Source organism: Mesoplodon bidens (genome assembly GCF_964165515.1).
Source record: "Mesoplodon bidens genome assembly, chromosome: 3".
Lineage (NCBI taxonomy): Eukaryota > Metazoa > Chordata > Mammalia > Artiodactyla > Ziphiidae > Mesoplodon > Mesoplodon bidens.
This window is the reverse complement of record NC_138178.1, coordinates 23,781,916-23,802,337: the sequence shown is the minus strand read 5'-3', so window position 1 is coordinate 23,802,337 and position 20,422 is coordinate 23,781,916. Positions and strand designations below refer to the sequence as shown.

Sequence of the window (20,422 nt, the reverse complement as noted above, 5' to 3'; positions counted from 1 at the left end):
GCCCTGTAGTCATTCTTGAGTTTGAATAATTAAAAACTAACCAGATATCATGGTGGTTTATAAAACCTGTTAACACACCTGAAGAAAATAAATACTTTGCAAAGAAGTTTTAGGATGTCGTTGCGTTTTCAGATGGGAAGGTGTGTTAATCGAGGCCGTGCAGAGGAGGAGGGCTGCACTGGTGAGTCAAGCTGCCGTCCAGGCGGAGTCCTGGGTTTGGCCTTTACTGTAAGGACTTCACTGTTTTTAGTGTCAGGTCCTCAGCCTTGCAACTGAATACCTTATTAGGTTATCCGTTACATGGGAAATTCAATTATGAGGTTATTTGGTGAACTTGGAATAAGAACAGGGGAAGTCACCTATCTTGTTTTGTAGTTATATATATATATGAATATAAAGCCCTGTCACCCTCTGTAGGGATAACCTTGCCAAGGTACCTATGATGCCCATGATGCTTTGCCAAAATTCCTTCCTTAATGTTGGCCTCAGAGACCCTTCTTAGTCCAAGAAGCCTGTATTAGTCAGGATTCTCCTGAGAAAGAGAACTAGTAGGACAGCCATATCATATATACACACATATACAGTTGGCCCTTGAACAATGTGGGGCTTAGGGCTGCCAAAATCCCACACAGTCGAAAATCAACAAACTTTTATCTCTGTCTCAAAGACAAAGGAATCGATAGATGACTCACCCAAGGGCAGGAAACTGAAACAGTATAGAACAGATCAGGACCCAAACCCTAGTTTTTTGTTTGTTTTTTTATAAATTTATTTTTTATTTATATTATTTATTTTTGGCCGTGTTGGGTCTTTGTTGCTGTGCACGGGCCTTCTCTAGTTGCGGTGAGCAGGGGCTACTCTTCGTTGCGGTGCGCGGACTTCTCATTATGGTGGCTTCTCTTGTTGCAGGGCACAGGCTCTAGGTGTGTGGGCTTCAGCAGTTGTGGCACGTGGGCTCAGTAGTTGTGGTTCATAGGCCCTAGGGTGCAGGCTCAGTAGTTGTGGTGCATGGGCTTAGCTGCTCCATGGCATGTGGGATCTTCCCGGACCAGGGCTCGGACCCATGTCCCCTGCATTGGCACGTGGATTCTTAACCACTGAACCACCAGGGAAGTTCTCAAACCCTAGTTTTTTGATTCCACATACTGTGATCTCTAATTAAACACAAACTTTTCCCCATACTTAATTTTAAAGATCTGTAAAATGAAACAACAGGTGCTATATTTGTTTTTTAAAAATCCACATACAGGGGCTTCCCTGGTGGCACAGTGGTTGAGAATCTGCCTGCCAATGCAGGGGACACGGGTTCGAGCCCTGGTCTGGGAAGATCCCACATGCTGCGGAGCAACTAGGCCCGTGAGCCACAACTACTGAGCCTGCACGTCTGGAGCTTGTGCTCCGCAACAAGAGAGGCCGCGACAGTGAGAGGCCCGTCCACCGCGATGAAGAGTGGCCCCCGGTCGCCACAACTAGAGAAAGCCCACGCGCAGAAACGAAGACCCAACACAGCCAAAAAAAAAAAAAAAAAAACCTGCTACCTTTGGCTATATAAGGTTAGTTCTATTCCTAGTATTTTACATGTGCTCAGCAATTCTAAAAATAATGATGAAAATCTTGGGGTGTAAATTTACATGCAGAGTACTGAGCAACATAGTCCTAGCAAAAGAAACTAGATTTAAAATGAAACCCATGTTATTCAAATTATCAAAACTTTTATTAATAGCTGGTGTTTTAAAATTCATTTCCTGTAAAAATCACCTTATTAATACTGTTCACATGTGTCCCTCGAGACCAGAAAATTGCCTTCTCTATATAATTAATTTTGAATTACAAGTGAATAATCAATTTTGAATTTCAAATGAAGAAACCAAATTAATGGGAATCATTGGAAAAGAAGGAACTATTCCACTGTCTGCCTCTTGATTAGTTCTGAAAGTATTACGCTCTCAGTGATGAAGAAAAACAAGTTGGCAATTATCTATGCTTATTCGTTGAAGCACCTTGGAACCCACTGGTAATTGATCAATATTTAATTTTGTATAAAGCTGGGGTATTACAGGGCTGGTATTTGTCAAATATATTCCTCTTTAGGAAAAAAGTAACCTATCTTCAAAGCTTTTGGTAAGTATCAATCTAAACAGTTCCCACTAAACCAATTAGATATGTAAGTCTTGTTGTCAGAACTGTCAGGAAAATAAGAGGCTTTGTTTGAGAAACAAGACTGCGTTCAGATCATACTTCTGTCATGAGTCTGTTTGTGTTTTTAAAATCTGAAAATTAAAGAAGGCTTCTTAGAGTTGGAAAATTGGCAATCCAAAGAAATAAGTAAAAAAAAGGGAATTAGAAAGTGTCTCTATGTGTAGTAAAAATGAACTATGAATCAGTAGTTATTTTAGTACCTAATGGTATGAGGTCTTATGCAAGTCATTCTACTTGCTTTAAAGGATCACTTAATACCATATGGAGGAACATCTTCTCTTCAGCCTTATCCCAATTGAAAGAGCTGTAAGTGATTCCAAAGACCCAGTAAGATGAAAGTAGAAATTACCTAGCTGCCTAGATACATTAAAAATGCTTATATGCTGTAATAATTTAGTAGTCTTATTCCTTTCTTAACACTTTTTCAGGGAATTCCCTGGCAGTCCAGTGGTTAGGGCTCAGCAGCCGTGGTCCGGGTTCGAACCCTGGTCAGGAAAGTAAAATCCCGCAAGCGGCAAGCATGAGGCATGGCCAAAAAACCAACCAACCAAACAAAACAAAACAAAAAACAAAACACTTTTTTACACTGGCAAAGTCTACATGGGTGACTTTTTCTGAAATATCCATGTGAGAGAAAGAAAAATCAAGGACGCTTCCTTTTAATGGTATAGTGATTCAATTACCCAGTTAACGTTTCTGGGGTCACTTCAGTCTACCTAATGACGAACTTACAACAAAGGCTAAGCCATATTCTAATCCTGTGATCCCATTTCACCAGAGTAGGAACTGAGGTATATACGGGTAACAGTAACGGTCTCTCACTGCGGTACGTCAAAGTCAGGGCGGGGTTGGTTTTTTTTTTTTTGGCTGCACCAGGCCTTAGTTGCGACATATGGGATCTAATTCCCTGATCAGGGATGGAACCCGGGTCAGGGATGGAACCTGCATTGGGAGCACAGAGACTTAACCACTGGACCGCCAGGGAAGTCCCAGGGCGGGTTTTTAAGTAGCTACTCCAAATTAGCTAATTTCTCTTAATCGGCCAATCATTTCATTTGAATATCAATTCACTGAACATTGTCAATCCCTACATGACACCCATCTTGGGCCTACACCTGCTTCTCACCCTTTTATCTCCAGCATCTCCTGCAATCATTTACTTACGGGAGGCGCTTTAGTAAATGTTTGAATAAATTCACTCAAACATGTCAGCAAAAACTGATAGGCAGAAGTACACATGGGGAAAAAGAGCAAATAAGGCAACGGGATCTGACGGCATTCCTAATGAAGAAAACTCAAGGAGGGCTTCCCTGGTGGCGCAGTGGCTGAGAGTTCGCCTGCTGATGCAGGGGACGCAGGTTCGTGCCCTGGTCCGGGAAGATCCCACATGCCACGGAGCAGCTGGGCCCATGAGCCATGGCCACTGAACCTGCACGTCCAGAGCCTGTGCTCCGCAACGGGACAGGCCACAACAGTGAGAGGCCCGCGTACTGCAAAAAAAAAAAAAAAAAAAAGAAAACTCAAGGAGTTTGCTTTCCTAAGATATCAATGCCAATAATTTGATAGGACCTCAAGCAAGCTGGTGAAAAAGAACAGCTTTCCAAAAACAGAAGCCACAGACAGAGAAAATATTTGCAAAAGACATTATCTAAGACGATCATCCAAAATATACAAAGAACTCTTAAAACTCAACAGTAAGGAAGTGAATGACCCAATTTAAAAATGGCAAAAGACCTGAATAGACACGATATACAGATGGCAAATAAACATATGGAAAGATGTTCAACATCGTATGTCATTAGGGATTGCAAATTAAGACAATGAGATACTACTACACACCTATTAGAATGCCAAAATCAAGACAACACTAAATGCTGGTGAGGAGGTGGAGCAACAGGAACTCTCATTCATTGCTTGCAGGGCTACAGAATAGAACAGCCACTTACGAAGTCAATCTTACTATTCAATCCAGGAACCACGCTCTTTGGTATTTCCCCAAATGAGCTGAAAACTTATGCCTACACAAAAATCTACACACGTAGGTTTACAGCAGCTTCATTCATAGTTGACAAAACTTGGAAGCAACGAAGATGTCCCTCAGTAGGTGAATGGGTAAATACACTGTGGTATATACAGGTAAGTATTATTCAGCACTTAAAAAAAAAGCCATCAAGCCACGAGAAGACATGTGGAGGAAACAAATGCATATTACCAAGTAAAAGAAGCCAGTCTGAAAAGGCTACATACTGCATGAGTCCAACTATCAGACATTCTGAGGAAGGCAAAACTATGTAGACAGTAAAAAGATCAGTGGTTGATGGAGGCAGGCAGGGGAGGGGGGATGAGCAGGTGGATGTTTAGACTGATGAACCTATTTTGCATGATACCATAATGGTGAATATATTTCATTATAAATTAGTCCAAGCCCATAGAATGTACAATCCCAATAGTGAACCCTGACGTCAGCTATGGACACTTGGTGAGGATGACGTGTCCATGCAGGGTCATCAGTTATAACAGATGCACCATCTGGAGGGGGTGCTGATGGTAGGGAGGCTGTGGCTTGGGGGGCAGGGGGCATGTGGGAAATCTCTACACATTCTGCTTAATTTTGCTGTGAACTTAAAATTGCTCTAAAAAATAGTCTATTTTTTTTAAAAAAAGAATAGCTTACGATGCTTTAAAAAGAAAAAAAAGTCAGGGAATTCCCTGGCGGTCCAGTGGTTAGGACTCTGCACTTCTACTGCAGGGGGCCCGGGTTCAATCGCTGGTCGGGGAACTAAGATCCTGCAAGCCGTGTGGCTCGGCGAAAAAAATAAAAAGAAAGAAAGAAAAGAAAATAGAGAAAAAAGTCTACATAAGACTTGATTTTAGGTGTCTGCAGTCACTCTGCTTAACGTAACCATACTGGCCTCTAAAAACTTACAGGAAAAAAGGTTCTACAGTCTAGCATCATATTTTTGTGCTTCAGACTTTTTTCAATTAAGTTGACCTTCAATAATGCTACTTTCAGGAAGATGCTGGAGAAAAGAATTAAACGTGGGCGCTAGGGACGAAACATGGTTTTCTAAGAAGAAAACCACTGAGTTGATTCCAAACTTACAGATTTGGGGGAGGCCTATGAAATTTGTCATGTTTTATTTCTCCACTATAATCAGGGAGAACCATTCCCCTTATGGAAATTCCTCAGGTCACAAACGCTCACCCCCATTTACTGACACTACTGCTCACTTCCGTTTATCAAACACCTACTAAGTGCTGGGCTTTACGTCTGACACTCCATATGCATTTTCTGTAGTTCTCACAACAACCCTGCCGGGACACACTATTTTTGACAATTTATACATTAAAAGCATTGAAATTCGAGAACATTAACTTTCCTGAGATGACTTAGCTAGTGAATAGAACAGCCAAAATTCAACCTAAAGTCTGCCCAACTCCAAAACCCAGCTCCTTTCCCCAGTACAATGCTGTCCAGCTATTTTGGAAACGCTTTAATTCATCCCAGAACATCTTCTGTAAAGCTACTGACATCATCCTATTACTATTTCTTTTGCTGCCTCCTCTGTCTCTGTTCACCAGCAAATATTCTCCCGCCTTCTGATAACAGATTTATCACTCCTCCCCTAAGGGTGGGGCTCAAGAGGGATGGCCCATGGGTTGGAATACAATCCAAGTCTGGCCAGTTGGTAGTATTCCAATCCTTTTACTTGGAATGATCTGTCCCGGTGTGGATCCATAGACTCAATCCCAGGTTTTTTGCTGGAACTGTGACAGAAGGGTAAGATATAAACCTGGAGGTTGGAGATGCTGGCAGTCATCTTGCTGTTTTGAAAAGTACCTGCGAATGAACCCAACACAGAAGCCAGAGATGACAGGGACCTAGCCCTGAATCTGGACTGCTTGCACCCTGAATCTCACTTGAATCGAGGGTCTGCTCCTTCACAGTTATATGAACTATAAACTTCCTTTTTTTTTTTTCCATAAGCAACGGTGAGGTGGGTTTCCTGTCTTTTGTATCCCTTCATAGTATGCTGCCCTACTTATTTAAAAATGAATAGTTCACCATTGCTGGTGGGATTGTAAAATGGTGTGGCCACTTTGGAACACGGCCTGGCAGCTCTTCAAATGTTAAACATGGTATAACATGAGTGAGTTACAGTATGACTCTGACTCCAATCCTAAGATCTGAAAACGTACATTCACACAAAATCCTGTACACAAATGTTCACAGCAGCATTATTCATAATTGCCTCAAAGCGGAAACAATCCAAATCCAATAACTGATGAATAGTTTTTTTAAAATGTGGTATACCCATATGATGGATAATTGTTCAATGAAAAGGAATGAGATAGTGATCCGTGCTACAACGTGGATAACCCTTGAAAACATTATGCTGTGTGAAAGAAGCTGGTCATAAAAGACCGCATATCGTATGATTCCATTTATATGAAATGTCCAAAACAGGCAAATACACAGAGATGGAAAGTCGAATAGTAGTTGCCAGGGGCTGGGGAGAGAGGGGGAGTTAGGAGTGACTATGGATACAGGGTTACTTTCGGGGGTGATGAAAATGTTTCAAATTAGATAGTGGTGGTGCTTGCACAACTTTGTAAATATTCTAAATACCACTGAAATGTCCACTTTAAATGGGTGAAATTGTATGGTGTGTGAATTATATCTCAATAAAGCTGCTATTCTATTTATAGTTTGACTCTTTAAAATGTAATTATATTTACAGTTCAACTTTAATACTTTACTGATGAAAATAGAAATTTAGAGTATATGAAGGATTTCCTCTACCTATATGATTCTAAATTGTCCTATATAAAACACTTTACAATAATGTTCTTTTAATGAAGATAAAAAATCATCAAGGAAATATTACAAAGGAAATAAAAATAACAAAGACAAAATTACATAATTTTGATACTTCATGAGACATAACTAGATTTTTCTGTAAGTTTAGCTAAACAACTATACAGTAATATTTAAATAAATCCATTTGTTTTATACAAAAGAAACACCCTAACACAGTAGAGTCTTGTAATGCCTTCGTGAACACCAATTTGATGCTTTAAGATTTTAATGTGCTGTTAACAAATTTTCTAACTCAGGCAAGTTTAGAAATGTCTTCGTATTGAATTCCTTCAACTCTGCGTCCTTTTAAAGGGCCCTACAAATTAAAATAATTGAAGAAGAGGTTAAGAACACACATGTACTTACAAGACAAGAAAAGGACACACACTTCTGGATCCAAATTTGCCTTTTCCACATCCCTAAGATACCACTAAGGTAGCTAACAGTTCTACACATATGTGAATTTTAGAAGTATTCTAAAGTATTCTACGGCATCCTCATCAAGAACTGGCTGTATTTTCTTCAGTGCTATGTGGCATGTGTTATCTCTAGACCCTGTGGCAGAGACTGGCTGGCTGGTCAGTATCTCCTCTGCTTCCTGGATAAAGTCACACTTCCTGGCTCCTCCTGTGGTCAGGTATGCCATGAGATGGAGCTCCGGCCCAAGGAAGGGAACAGAAGTGACGCGGGCCACTTCCAGGCCCAGGCCATGCTCCCCTCCACAGGCAACCCGTCACGCTCCCCGCGGCCTGCCTGAAGCACACGGACACGGCAGCTGTCAAAACCCCGGTTGAAGGTGGTAGAGCCACAAGTCAGGACCCTGGGCTCACAAGTCACCCCTAAGAAAAGAGCCATTCCCTAATTCAGAAGACCTGTTCTGGACTTCACAATGAGAAGTTAATGTCTATCACGTTTGTGCCACTATCAGTTGGGCTTTTTTTTAAAATAACAAATATTATTTTAAGCAATACAAATCCTCATACTCAAACATATTTGTCTAGTTTAGCTGTGACAGGCTGGTCTTATTACAGAAAATGAGTCTAACCTGAAATATATTTTCTTGTTCCCTTCATATCCAACAAAAAGGGAAAGGGGAAAGAAAACTGGACTAATGAAAGATGATACCTGTCATAGAAGCTGATACAGCCTGGGAACACAGAGGCTAAGAATATGGGCTCTGGACCCAGACTGCCCAAGTTCAAACCCCACCCTCAGCAGGTGACATAACCCCTCAGTGCCCCATTATCCCCTAGTGGGGAACAGTAACAGTACCCTACATTACTGGCTTGTTGAGAAATATAAATGAGTTAGCACATATAAAGTGCTCAGAATAACATCTGGAACATAATATGCATATGAGCTCAATAATTCTTAACTCTTACTATTAAATCTTTCGGTTAAAATTTAAAAGTTGGTCCTCTCCACTGCAAAATATAAAATGATGATGATGACTCTAACCCTGGGCTGAGATTTTAACATTTTTTACCTTCCTTTAAAAAATGCTTTTAAAATGTCTTTCTTTTCATGTACTATAATGATTACATATAAAGGAAATAAGTTCCCAGATAAAGCATGACCCAGCTTGACTCTTTCATCATCAGGTTTAAAGGTCGAAGGTCAATCACACTTCTGTGATAAGAAGGCCAAGCAAGGGATAAAAAAGGGGGCCAGACGTGGGTTAACTAGGCAAGTAGCTAAAAAGCTAGGGCTGGTTTTGAACAATTTGTGAGCTATTTAAAAAATCTGCTTAATAAATCTGTAAATTTCGAATCTTAGAATACTGATACTAAAATTTAAGATGCCAGAAATAATAAAAATAGGAGAAACCACTCGAAAAGTTCATGTTTTTCAGGGCATTGACTTTGAGAAAACATGCGGACGTAGAGACAAGCTGACCGACATGAACAAACCAACAGATATTTTTAATGGAGGCAGGCTGCAAAAGAAGAAGAAAAAAAACAAAAAATTTGCATGTGGGTTTCCTCTCCCAAGAGTACACGCTGCTTTGCAATCAACCAGAAAGGCTTTCCCCGCGGATCACCTCCGAGGTTCTATCTCGGTCCGGCTCTGAGAGCGATGAAAGCATTAGAGGGGAAGATGGAGCTGTGGGTTCACAGCAAGGCCGGGAAGAAAGCAGCTCTCGAAAATCATACAGACTGGAAACCAAAGGTGTGGATGGAACCTAAAATATCCTCAACAGTACTGAGTCGTTCTGTTTCCCTTAGATGAAAACGTGAAGCGGGATCGAAGTTGGATAGTATTAGGAAACTAGAAAGTGGAGGAGATTCAACCTGCCAAGGAAATACGAGAGTTCCCACGATCTTATGCTGATTGAATCAGAAAAAAAAAAAAAGATTTAAAAAAGAGCTTCAATCTGTTCAGGTAGTCAGATTAATAAATTCCCTACTGACAGGTGACATTCCCTGTTCCTTTTTTTTCCCCTTAGCGTTTATGTTCATTGGTGATTAGGTTAGTATTTTCAAGGACAGGGAAAAAATGCTTAATTTACTGAAATGTGATTTCTTTCAAATCAGAACCTAAGTGGTTTTTCTGGAAAGCTTTCCCGAGACACATATTCTCAAACCAGTTCATAGGTGGGTTCAGGGGACCTAAGAACTCCTTAAAGGGAACACATAAAATTTGGCAGTTTATGTGCAGTTTCTTGCAGAGAGCCCAAAACTTTCATCAGACTCTTCAGGAAGTTGATTATTCCCCCAAACACTAAAACTTCCTGTAGTGGAGATGAAAAAGCTTCTCATTTAGAGATAAAGATACACGGTGCAGTAGCGCGGGGATCTAAAAAGAATTAGGCAGTTAGGAAAAAAACATGTTTCAGACCCTTCCTTCTGAAGACAGCTCAGGTCTCACTCAGCCTCACGTGTAGACCTGTCAGTGGACCATCAGTTCTAAGCCAACGAGCAATTTTACTTAAATGTCAGATTTCTTAAAATCTATTTATTGATCTCTTCTACCTTACATCCTTTATGAAAGAAAGAAGGACATTAAAAAATATTATTGATCTCTGTGGCTTTTCCCCCATTAACTCTGACTATATATTCCCCACTAATCACACTACGGCAGATTGAGTTTTAGGTTAGATGTGGGGGAAAAAACTGGGATACAAAACTACGTGTAATATATACAATGTTATAAAATAGAAAGGCTGAAAAAAAATAGACCAAAACATTAATGGAGGTTATCATTTGCCTGGAGGTTTACAGGCAATTTAAAAAATTATTTATATTAAATTGTACTTTTCAGCTTTTATCCAAGAGTGCTGCTAGAGACAACGTTTGTGTCCCTGTCAAAATTCATTCAATACATTCAAAATGTAATGGTATTAGGAGGTGGGGTCTTTGGGAAGTGATTAGGTCATGAGGGCAGAGCCCTTGAGAATGCATTAGTGCCCTTAAAAAGGGATCCCGGAGAGCTCCCTTTCCCCTCCCACCATGTGAGGACACCTTAACCAGGAAACAGGCCTTCAGCAGACATCGAATCTGCCTGTGCCTTGATCTTGGACTTCCAGCCTCCACAAATGTGAGAAATAGATTTCTGTTGTTTCTAAAGCCATCCCAGTCTATGGTATTCTGTTATAGCAGCCTGAACAGATTAAGACACATAAGGAATTTCTTTTGTAATCAGAAAATAAAATGCTTTAGTAATGTCAGTCATTAGAGAAAATAAGCTTATGGATTTCCAAATAGGAGAGAAGGCAAACAGAAAACCCAAACTTAAAACACCAATCCAATGAAAAAAAATGATAGCACATTTTAAAAGCATTTTGAAATTTCTGTCTTTGTGTAAACTATACTTACGGTTTCAATGACTATAGTAGCTGAAAAAGTCTTCTCATTGATGGATTCTAGGGTACCTTCATTTCCTCTGTAGCCTCCATTTAAAACGAGAATTCTTTTTCCTGTAACAGAAAAGGGTTAACACTTAATACAAAGAAAATGGCCACTTTCTTCTACTTTCTTACAGCCAAATGCAATTACACTGAATCAACATAGTAGAAAACAAAACTCTTCTCTTAGATGTTCTTAATCATTTAATATCTGTATGATTCTACAGTACAGTTTGTAGATACTTTGATTACTGTAACATTACAAGACTCCTCATTTTTTCTACTTATTCGTCAAGGGATGTTTTAATTTTATACCAAGGAGTATAAGGTTCCTGGAGGAGATGCCCAGAGCCCAGAAGTAATCAGAAAAAATTCAGCTTACTTTTAATGTCTCTCTTTTTAAGATCATAAGATGGTTGCTAGTTTCATAAAAGTGTAAATATATGCCTGCTATTCGGTTGAGCCATTCTATCTCTAAGAATTTTCTCAACAGAAACCATATATCCATACAAAGATCCATATGCGAATGTTCATATAGCAGTTTTGTTTGTAATGGCCAAGAGCCGTAAACAACCCCAATGTCCATCAGTAGGTGACTGGATAAAGAAACTGGCACATCCACATAATGAAATACTTGGCAATAAAAAGGAATAAAGTATAGATGCACACAACAACGTGAATGAATCCAAAATGATGTACTTGTGAAAGAAGCCAGACAGAAACACAGGACACGTGGTATGATTTTATTTATATAGAATTGTAGAAAAATATGAGCTAATCTATGGTCACAGAAAGCAGATTGGTGGTTGCGTGGGGGACAGGGCAGACAGAGCAGGGAGCGAAGGATTATAAAGGAAACGGAGGAAACTTTGGGGGGCGATGGACACATTTGCTAACTTGATTGTAAGGATGGTTTTCATGGGAGTATGCATGTGTTGAAAACATCAAATTGTATACTTTATACAGATGCAGTTTATGTTAATTACATCTTACTGAAGCTGAAAAAAAAGTCCGCAATTTCTAATCCATAAAATGAATTTTATTTTAGGGAGAAAGAATATAGGATCTGATAAACGGAAGTTTTAGAGACTAACATTATCACTGTGCCAGCAATGATACCACCATGAAGAGTCTGGGTCAGAGGCAAACAACCTAACTACAGAAGCATTTATACTAGATATGTGTAAGACAATTAAGGAAAAGAAAATGCAAAATAATACTGACTTTTACTTTACCATCTCAAATAGCTAAACAAATATATTAACAATAATCCTAATATGATTGATTTTATCCAGATATGTCTGTGATTTCCTTCTGGAAAGAAAACAAAGATTCTAGAAAGGGAAAATTTATTTATGCCACAAAATAGCTTTCTCAGAGGACTGGTAAACTACCATCTCACCAAGTCAAACTGGGATCAGTTATATTGGCAATTATATGTTTCTAAAAAGGAAACTCATACCCAGAACTATCAAGTAACGTCAGAAACTAAGGTTTTAAAGAATGGAATCACTTATTTCGATGGTATATTAAATGACCTGCAAAAAGATTTACCTGGTGCTGGAATTACTGTTTCTAAATGAGTCTGGTCAAGTTTCAGCTTGTCTCCAGAATCAAGCATCTTCACGACAGCTGTGTAATTGTCAATTACTTCCTGCCATGTAAAACCAACACTTTTATAACAGAAGAGAGATGTGAACACAAAGTCCAAAGGACAGAAATAAATGTAAACAATGAAATTCTAACCAAAAGGTAAGAGTAACTTGTTTTAAGAGTAACTCCTTGTATCAATGGAGTTTATTTTCTAGATGCCATATATGACCTCAGGCTATGGTTCTTAAAGAATTCAATTCAAAGTTTAGTTAAGGTTTTCATCTGGAGGGAAAGGCTGGTGATCTTAGAATAAGACTTTAAGAAATACAATGAGAGGGATAATTCTGTGTCATTTCAAGTACAGTAGGAGGGCAACTTATGCATGCACAAGGCTGGGTGCTAGCATGAAACTATACTCAGGAAAAGCAAAAGAAAGAAAAAGACTGGAGCATTGATTTTTAAATTTTAAAATCCTAGAGCAATCAAAAGATAAGTCTCGGGCTTCCCTGGTGGCGCAGTGGTTGAGAATCTGCCTGCCAATGCAGGGGACACGGGTTCGAGCCCTGGTCTGGGAGGATCCCACATGCCGCGGAGCAGCTAAGCCCGTGAGCCACAACTACTGAGCCTGCGCGTCTGGAGCCTGTGCTCCGCGACAAGAGAGGCCACGATAGTGAGAGGCCCGCGCACTGCGATGAAGAGTGGCCCCTGCTTGCCACAACTAGAGAAAGCCCTCGCACAGAAATGAAGACCCAACACAGCCCCAAATAAATAAATTAAAAAAAAAAAAAAAAAAAAGATAAGTCTCTCAGGCAAACCACAAGGAAGTCCTCCTTGGAACTCTGGGGCACTATTACATTGCCCGTCATTAACAAAGGGAATGTACCTTACTTACTAGCAAGGTGTGCTCACTGAATTTTTTTAAGAGTTGCCTATGGGATTTCATACATACCATTTGCTCTAGTAAGAAAGCCGACCAAAGTTAAGTATAAACTATGGTTGGAAATGAAATATTTCTCCAACCATTGGGAAGTCAGCCTTCCTTTCATGGAACCATCAAGAACCTTAGACACACTGCTTCTGTTACTAGGACTTGATTTTGAAGGAATATGAAAATGGCTTTACTCAGCCACACACCAGCTCCTTCCCCAAATTCCATCATAACTTCATGTTCTTACCTTAACAATCCCCTTCTTCTTATGATATTTCTCTCCAAGTTTTTTGGTTATAATTTTCACTACAATTTCCTGGAAAATAAGAAAAAAATAACGATGGAAGGAATGATATAAATTATCTTTCCTCTTTTGATCCTTCATTTTAAACATTTTCACCAAAAATCATAGTAAAATGTTAACTGCTTTGCCAAATAAGACATTTTGGAGTTGGAAGTCTTCCCAACGATGGCAGAACATTTCCTTAGTAACCTTTCATTCCTTCTGTCTCTTTTTATTCAACACAGTTGGTTACCAAGAGGAAAAACCACATATCTCATGGCTGATTTCCATAGTGAAGGTTTCCTGAAATCTAAGACTTTCATCCACCAATCTCAACTCTATTAATCCAGGTCTTTCATAGAGAGCTTCTTTCTTTCTCTCCATTCAAGGAAGAAAAAATGCCAAGGATGTTATATGTTGATGTTCACCACTGACAAAAACTCAGAGAGCAAGAGTCTCACTGGGAACTGCAAGAAACGGAGGCTTTGAGCTAAAGCACAACACTTTCCACAATGCTCTTTTCTCATGATGTTGCCCTGGATTTTTGATAAGACTGGACTCCTCCAGACTAGCTCCAGCTAAAAGCATCGCTCTTCTGAGCATCTAGTTCTCAACGGGAGAGAAGTCTGAGTTTATTTCATATTAATGCATTCTGAGTTTGCTTCTTTACCATTGTTTTCCTGATTTCAATTAGCTAATGGCTGACGATGAAAATTAAATCACGTGACTTAATCCCAGATTCACTAAAGCAATTCTGTATTTGCTACTTCAGAGTGGACACAGCAGAAGTACTAGATGGTCACAAGTACTTCAATAAACCAGTCTAAACATTACATTAACAAAAATCTAGTAAGGGGCTTCCCTGGTGGCACGGTGGTTGAGAGTCCACCTGCCGATGCAGGGGACACGGGTTCGTGCCCCGGTCCGGGAAGATCCCACATGCCACGGAGCGGCTGGGCCCGTGAGCCATGGCCGCTGAGCCTGCACGTCCCGAGCCTGTGCTCCGCAACGGGAGAGGCCACAACAGTGAGAGGCCCGCATACCGCAAAAAAAAAAAAAAACAACCTAGTAAGGACTTTGGGGGAGAATATTTAACAGCAGAAAAATATGTTTAAGAGAAGGCTTGAATGTTCTTATTCTTAAGCCAGTATTCTATTAAGACTTTCTCAATGAAGCCATATAATACCAACAGCTTCTCTGATTTCTGGGCTAAATTTCTCAAAGGCCCTCATGGGTACACACACTTATAATTTAAACATAATTCATTACTTCATTGTACTATTGACACTTGCTCATAGCACATCTGTCAAAACTTTCTTTTCTCAGTTTAAACACTAAAGCTCTCCAATCCATCTCTGTGGGCTGCTGGTTATTTTAACACACATACTGCCCATTTCAAAATGAGACAAACACTGAGTCATTGGATCCCTGTTGGCTGATCTTCACTTTTAATGTAACACTCTCCAAGAGGAGCTAGGAAGAAAATCTGAATAATTTACTACACCAGAAGATTATCAAACTGAAAATAAAATTTTATTAAAAGTATTGTCAATGCAGGGACTTCCCTGGCGGTCCAGTGGTTAAAGACTTCACCTTCCAATGCAGGGGGTGTGGGTTCAATTCCTGGTTGGGGAGGTAAGATCCCACATGCCTTGTGGCCAAAAAACCAGGGCGTAAAACAGAAGCAATGTTGTAAGGAGTTCCATAAAGACTTTAAAAATGGTCCACATTAAAAAAAAAAATCTTAAAAAAAAAGTATTGTCAATGGGAAGAGAACTTTTGGACTAACTAAAAATGCTTTGCTTTTTTTTGTTTTTTGTTTTGCTTTTGGTTTGTTTTCTTTTTCCTTTAAACCAATGGTTCTGAACAAAGGTGATTCTAAACATGAGAATCACCTAGGCGGTCAGTGAAAATAGCCATTTCACCCCAGGAGACTGGATAGTGGTAGTATTGAAGCATATATATCTTGGAAAGAAATGGTCTAAATTTTTTTGAATTGTGCTCTGCTTAAGAACTACTGCTCTAAGCAAAATTCTTGATTACACTTTCATAAACAGTATATGAAACTATTAATATCAAATGCTAGCTACTCCGACAGGGAAAGCAAACAAAATAATTCATAGATGGTTGCCTCTCTCTAGGTCCTTACTTTTCTAATCTTGACCCAGACTTCTACTCAGAGACGGAAGTCAGGGAGACTAATGCATCCCAGGAAGTACTGTTTATCAGGGCAGAGTACAACCTAGTGAATCTGACTGCCAGGGAAATCCGAGCTCACCACTTCCTAAATGACCTTGGGGGAATTACTCAAATAATCTATACCTCAGTTTTCTCACCTATAAAAAGGGAATAATAACAGTAATTACCTTGTAGGGCTGATATGAGAATTAACTGAAATAATTCATATGAAGTACTTTTTTAAAAAAGTTTTTCTTTTTTTTTTAATTGAATTATAGTTGATTTACAATGTTGTGTTAGTTTCAGGTATACACCACAGTGATTTAGTTATATGTATATGTTTATCTATTCTTTTCCAGATTCTTTTCCCTTATAGGTTATTAAAAAATATTGAGTATTGGGGCTTCCCTGGTGGCGTAGTGGTTGAGAGTCCGCCTGCCAATGCAGGGGACACGGGTTCGTGCCCCGGTCCGGGAAGATCCCACATTCCGCGGAGCGGCTGGGCCCGTGAGCCATGGCCGCTGAGCCTGCGCGTCCGGAGCCTGTGCTCCGCAATGGGAGAGGCCACAACAGTGAGAGGCCTGTGTACAGCAAAAAAAAAAAAAAAAAAAAAAAAATTGAGTATAGTTCCCTGTGCTATACCGTAGGTCCCTGTTGGTTATCTGTTTCATACGTAATAGTGTGTAACTGATAATCCCAAACTCCTAATTTATCCCCTCCCTACCCCCTGCCTTTTCCCTTTGGTAACCATAAGTTTGTTTTCCATGTCAGTGGGTCTATTTCTGTTTTGTAAAGAAGCTCATTTGTATCTTTTTTTTTTTTTTTAGATTCCACATATAAGCGATATCATATGATATTTGCCTTTGTCTGGTTTATGAAGTACTTATTTTCTATTTAATACAGCAAGGATTTTCATAACTTATTTCATGATCTTTCATGTGATCACCAGGCAAATGTTTCCCATTGTATAAGGACATAAACTAAGACATGGAAACAAAATTATTTTTAAGCTAGTGAGGGAATAACTATGAAGATTTAAATTAGAACTTTATGCTTTTTGATTTTCAAGATCATTATTAATAATAACAAATCAGAAATTTTCAAATCAGAAATTACCCAAATAATTACTTTTCACTCTCATGTTATTGATGAAGCCAGCTTCCTTAAGGATAACTAAGATACCCTGAAGGTTTTATGAAAACTTCATATTCCAGTAAGTTCAAAACCGAGCAGTAATAAATAAAAAATATTTAAAGTACTGAAATGTTTAAAAATTATTATGCAATTGTTATCTTAAAAGAACAAGAAATAAAGTGAAATAAGTCAGAGAAAGATAAAAACTATGACATCATTTATATGTGGAATCTAAAAAATACAACAAACTAGTGAATAAAACAAAAAAGAAGCAGACTCACAGACATAGAGAACAAACTAGTGGTTACCAGTGGGGAGAGGGAAGTGGAGAGGGGCAATAAAGGGATGAGGGGAAAAAAGAGTTATTACAGGCTTACATGAAATCATGTGTGTGAAACTTCTGAAAACTAGAAAGCTCTACAGAATTTAAAGAATCTTTCCTTCAATAAAAAAATTTTTTAAGGCTTCAGTAAATTAGATTAAGAAAGAAATGAAAAAAGACAGAAGAAGCAATAATAAAAAAGCAATAAGAAACAAATCTTTCCTTGAACTTATATAATTAAAACCTGTTTTTAGAAAAGGGAACCCTCTTGCACTGTTGGTGGGAATGTAAATTGATACAGCCACTATGGAGAACAGTATGGAGGTTACTTAAAAAACTAAAAACAGAACTATCATATGACCCAGCAATCCCACTACTGGGCATATACCCTGAGAAAACCATAATTCAAAAAGAGTCATGTACCACAGTGTTCATTGCAGCTCTATTTACAATAGCCAGGACATGGAAGCAACCTAAGTATCCATCGACAGATGAATGGATAAAGAAGATGTGGCATGTATATACAATGGAATATTACTCAGCCATAAAAAGAAACGAAATTGAGTTATTTGTAGTGAGGTGGATGGACCTAGAGTCTGTCATACAGAGTGAGGTAAGTCAGAAAGAGAAAAATAAATACTGTATGCTAACACATATATATGGAATCTAAAAAAAAAATGGTTATGAAGAACCTAGGGGCAGGATGGGAATAAAGATGCAGACCTACTAGAGAATGGACTTTGGGACATGGGGAGGGGGAAGGGTAAGCTGGGACAAAGTGAGAGAGTGGCATGGACGTATATACACTACCAAATGTAAAACCGATAGCTAGTGGGAAGCAGCCGCATAGCACAGGGAGATCAGCTCAGTGCTTTGACCACCTAAAGGGGTGGGATAGGGAGGGTGGGAGGGAAGGAGGGAGATGCAAGAGGGAAGAGATATGGGGATATATGTATATGTATAGCTGATTCACTTTGCTATAAAGCAGAAACTAACACACCATTGTAAAGCAATTACATGCCAATAAAGATGTTAAAGAAAACAAAAAAAAAGCTGCTTTTACAACAAAGTACCTAACTGGGTATTCTTATAGCAAAAATTGAAAATAATTCCAGGCTTAAATTCAAGGTGTCCATACACAAATTTGGCATTAAACTCAAGAAACATTACTGGTCCATGAACATGAAGTAACCCCCTAATAACAATACAACCAATACTTACAGAGTAGATGCAAAGACAAGTCATTATAGTTATAAATCTATCTATAGAATTTACAGATATTTAAGAAATTTAGCCATTTATACCAAATGCTATTTAAATCATTCGCTTAAAAGCACATTTAGAAGTAAGAAGCCCCAGCGGGATACGTACAGGCTGGAGCCAGTAATCTGTTCGGGCAGCTCTTTTCTTCTCCTCTTCAATCTGGAGGACGCATGAGACATTCATAAAATTACCTCTTTAAAATCCTCAATTTATTTCAAATAACATTCCATTTAGCAAAAGAACACCATAAAACACACTTCACAGAAGATCGATATAATTTGCAAGCTCTGATAAACACAAACCTTTTTTTCCAATTAGTTTTTGATTGAAAAAAAAAGCAACTTGGATTTAAGAAAATAAGTGATAGGCAAGTCAACTGACCAAGAAGATAAACGCAAACAACCTCTATTGAGTCAATACTGCAACGCCACCTGCCAGCATTACTCTGCCCTATCCCTGCTTCCTCCTCTGGACTGTCATGAGCTGGAAAACAGGCGATGTTTTCAGAGAGTAAAAACATAACTCTTACAGACCAATTCAGCACAGCATAGTTGGGCATACAGTTTGATGGCAAAGAGGAGCTTCCCTATTTGATAAGGATAATAAAGCCTGTGAATGGATGGGAAGAAAAACACAACCAGGAGAGAAGTAAATGAAAGGGTGACCAAAAGGAAAACGTGCTGACCAGCCGACCTGGCTGTATCTCACACCTTTTTCTTTCTCAACTGCTCAGTTAACCCTAAGTACCTACTTTCAAAGGGACTGAACAATGTCGCTCTTTGGTTGATTCAAAACCTCATCTTAATTCCTCCAACTTTCCAATATGAACAAAAAATATTCTAAACTTGGCATGGTTATATTCTAAGCAGGTAGGTCTGGCTTTCCATTTTACTTTGAATTAAATTCAAAATGGCTTATAAGACCTCTGTGGTGTTGCCCGTTTCTCTCTCCAACCTCAAATGCCACCACTCTTGTGCTTACCATGCTCTAGACACCTGGATCTTCCCTTTGGATGCTGAACTAGAGATCTCCCCTGCCCTAGCGGGGGAACAAGCTATCTCCCCACTCCCTGCCCTCAGACCTCCTCAGCACATAGCATTTTGTAATTACTTATCCACTGGTTCACTTGGTCGTGGAATGCCTCCTTCACTAGGGTGAAAGCTCCATGACATGCAGGGACTGTGTTTTTCTCCCTACCCTACACATGCAGGACCTCACATGATGCCCAGCACGTAACAGCATCTCAGTATCTGCTGAATGATGGAATGACTACATCTCACAGCGTACACACGTTATATTATACTTTAAGCTTTTCTAACTGTCCTGCATTGTGTGAGGACTCAGTAGCAGGGAAGACCAAACAGTTACCCCCATCCCTTCACAAATGAAGAAAAGGGATGAGGAGACCAGAGGAAATGATGTTACAGGGAAAAACCTTAGCTTCTTGTATCCAATTATTCTTTCTCTTCGCCTTTTCTACTTATTTCATAAATTTATTGATAAGGGAAAGTGATGTGTTGGAAGGGAGAAAGGAATATTTAGGAATATATTAAGAACCTTCTGCAGAACAGCTCTAGAATTTCAGGTAAATTTAGAGCAAAAGTATAGCCCTAGATCCAGATAATCATCGGTTTTCACTGATTCATCATATAAACTTGGCCATCAGGTTAAATCAAATTAAAAATATGTCAGAGGGCTTCCCTGGTGGCGCAGTGGTTGAGAGTCATCCTGCCGATGCAGGGGACACGGGTTCGTGCCCCGGTCTGGGAAGATCCCACATGCCGTGGAGTGGCTGGGCCCGTGAGCCATGGCCGCTG

At 39.4% G+C, this 20,422-nt stretch overlaps 1 protein-coding gene across 1 annotated transcript in view; it reads right to left on the bottom strand.

The window, feature by feature from the left end:
• Nucleotides 1-7,063: 7,063 nt before the first annotated feature.
• The window catches only part of KIN (Kin17 DNA and RNA binding protein), a 37,607-nt gene continuing 24,248 nt past the window's right edge, over nucleotides 7,064-20,422 (bottom strand). Inside the window, exons 9-13 of the mRNA XM_081229216.1 lie at nucleotides 18,714-18,764; nucleotides 13,673-13,741; nucleotides 12,459-12,558; nucleotides 10,876-10,976; nucleotides 7,064-7,376 (exon numbers count right to left, since the gene is read on the bottom strand). Coding sequence (XP_081085342.1) covers nucleotides 7,314-7,376; nucleotides 10,876-10,976; nucleotides 12,459-12,558; nucleotides 13,673-13,741; nucleotides 18,714-18,764 — 384 coding nt within the window. The 3' untranslated portion in view covers nucleotides 7,064-7,313. The remainder of the gene's footprint in view (nucleotides 7,377-10,875; nucleotides 10,977-12,458; nucleotides 12,559-13,672; nucleotides 13,742-18,713; nucleotides 18,765-20,422) is intronic.